The 2,384-nt window shown below is 34.6% G+C and overlaps 1 protein-coding gene across 1 annotated transcript; it reads right to left on the reverse strand.

The window, feature by feature from the left end:
- Positions 1 to 619: 619 nt before the first annotated feature.
- On the reverse strand, positions 620 to 1,583 carry LOC114632792 (olfactory receptor 51A7). The gene has a single exon (XM_028781402.1). The coding sequence runs from the start codon at positions 1,556 to 1,558 to the stop codon at positions 620 to 622; it is 939 nt and encodes a 312-aa protein (XP_028637235.1). The 5' UTR covers positions 1,559 to 1,583.
- Between the last annotated feature and the right edge of the window lie 801 nt (positions 1,584 to 2,384).

Below are 2,384 nucleotides of genomic sequence, written 5' to 3' on the forward strand. Positions count from 1 at the left end.
AAAAAGTACATATTTCTGATCCTTCTCTCCTCATCCAAGAGTTACCACTTCACAGGAGAGTGTTGACTTGTCTACCAATCTCTCCCAGACTCAATATCTTGAATAAGGGTCAGACACGTTGCCTTTCTGCACAAAAGACTTTCAAATATATCTAGGGTTCAACTTCTTTTACACATTCCTAACCCAGTTCAATCATTTCATTCAAAGCTCTCACTCAATATTTATCAAATAACTACTATCTATACTACTAATTTGATTTCTTTTATGGTATAAATATTTTGCATTACAGAAATATTCTATAAATATCAATTGAAAGGTAATAAGTCTACTCAAATTTTGTCAATTTTTTAAAGCCTGATTTAACTGTTAATCACACAAATGTTTTGTTTAAACTCCTTTTAAAATGTTAGTTGTGCCTCTCTAAATCATATCCTATCTCTCAGCTGTTTCTTGAACAATTACTGGAAATATTCTCAACCCAATTATAAATTATATACATCATAGAAGTTCAGTGCCTTACTCTAGAGCTTCTATTAACCACCATGAATGACACTGCGCACAGCAAGTGCCAGTGTAAGTACTTATTTGCAGAAAATGTATTATTTATATTACCAAGTCCTTATCTCACACATAAGTTAACCAACTTTCCCAAGACCTTCTCTCGGATTTGTCGAGTCTTTATACAGTACACAATGGGGTTCATCAGGGGTGGTATCAACAAGAACATATCTGCAATAAGGATTACAAGTAGGGGACTTTTGTGCTTGGCAAAGCGATGTATCGCAGCCAGGGTGATGATGGGCACATAGAAGATAAACACAGCACAGATGTGGGAGACACAGGTATTTAGGGCCTTAAGTCTTTCTGCAAGAGATGCAATACTGAGAACTGTCTTCAAGATCAGGACATAAGACATAAGAATCAAGGCAAAGTCCAGCATGGTACAGAGAGCCACAAAGAAGCCATAGATGAAATTGATCTTGTTATCAGAGCAGGCCAGTTTCATGACATCCTGGTGAAGGCAGTATGAGTGAGAGAGGAGATTCTTTTGACAGTATCTCAGTTTCCTTAGTGTGAAAGGGAATGGAAGCACCAAAACTGTGCTCCTAAAGGCTAAAATTAGCCCTATTTTAGCAACTCTGCTGCTGGTGAGGATAGAATTGTATCTTAAAGGGTTCTGAATGGCAAGAAAGCGGTCCAAAGACATAATCAGAAGCACAGAGGACTCCATGACAGTGAACACATGGATAAAGAACTCTTGAGCAAAACAGGCATTAGGTGAGATTCTCATGGCATTGAAAAAGAAGATTTTAAGCATGGTAGGAAGGGAAGAAAAGGACAAGCCCATATCAGAGACAGCCAACATAGTAAGGAAGTAATACATGGGCTCATGAAGGGAGGGCTCGGTCTTGATGACAAAAATAATAATGCAGTTACCCATGATGGCAATAAGGTACATGAGGAAGATGGGGATGGAGATCCATGTGTGGGCAAATTCCAGTCCTGGTATCCCAATTAGGAGAAAATACTTGATCTCAGAGTTGTTGGAAACAGACATGTGTAGGAATAAGAGCTGTATCTGAAACCATATAACAAAAAGCAATCATTCTTTTAGGTGATATTCAGTTTTACAAAAATGAGTTAAATATTTTATAACAAAATATATTTAGCATATGCAACTAGGACATTCTTCCAAAAGTACTGTAAGTCCTTCAGCATGTTAACATCCTCCAATATGACAAAAGACAATTCTAACTACCTTCCTACATTGATGGCAATTCAAATATTTTTGTTGGATAAGTTAAAAGATTTCCGAAATCCTTTCTACTACTTTCGCCACTCAACCTTAAGTAATTCCCATGTTAATTTTACAACACATCTCTGAACTTCATATAAGACAGTCTGAAATTATAATCTATTAAAATGCTCAGAGATCACTGAAAATAATTTGGAAAACAGTAACTGCTAGAAAGAAAGTGTGAGTAATTAATGTCTTAATTTTAAGAGGTAAGTTTTCATTATACACATTTTATCTACCCTTATTATCTATATTATATATAATATTTGTTTATATATCTACAATAAATTTATAAAACTGAAAATAAAAAAGGTTGTTTAATCATCTGCACCACTTCTTTGGTTGGTCTTAATTGATTTAGTCTGTCTGATTGTTATAAGCTTGATTTTATATCAGTAAGATTTATTTACTCACAGTAGATTTCTGTTACAGATATTTGTGAAGAATTAAACACATATCTAAAAATATCACATTACAAGAAAATTTAAATATTAACATCATTTAGTAGAAATACTAGTTTCTAACACAATGTGAGAAATTAACCCTGAAAGTTTTTTCGTTTCTTTGTTTCTTCACCCACGTGGTG

Source organism: Grammomys surdaster, unplaced genomic scaffold, assembly GCF_004785775.1.
Source record: "Grammomys surdaster isolate TR1022 unplaced genomic scaffold, NIH_TR_1.0 425, whole genome shotgun sequence".
Taxonomy (NCBI): domain Eukaryota; kingdom Metazoa; phylum Chordata; class Mammalia; order Rodentia; family Muridae; genus Grammomys; species Grammomys surdaster.

What these genes read in the sequence shown, in the direction of transcription:
- LOC114632792 (XM_028781402.1), bottom strand. Translation starts at nt 1,558, where the DNA reads ATGTCTGTTTCCAACAACTCTGAGATCAAGTATTTTCTCCTAATTGGG.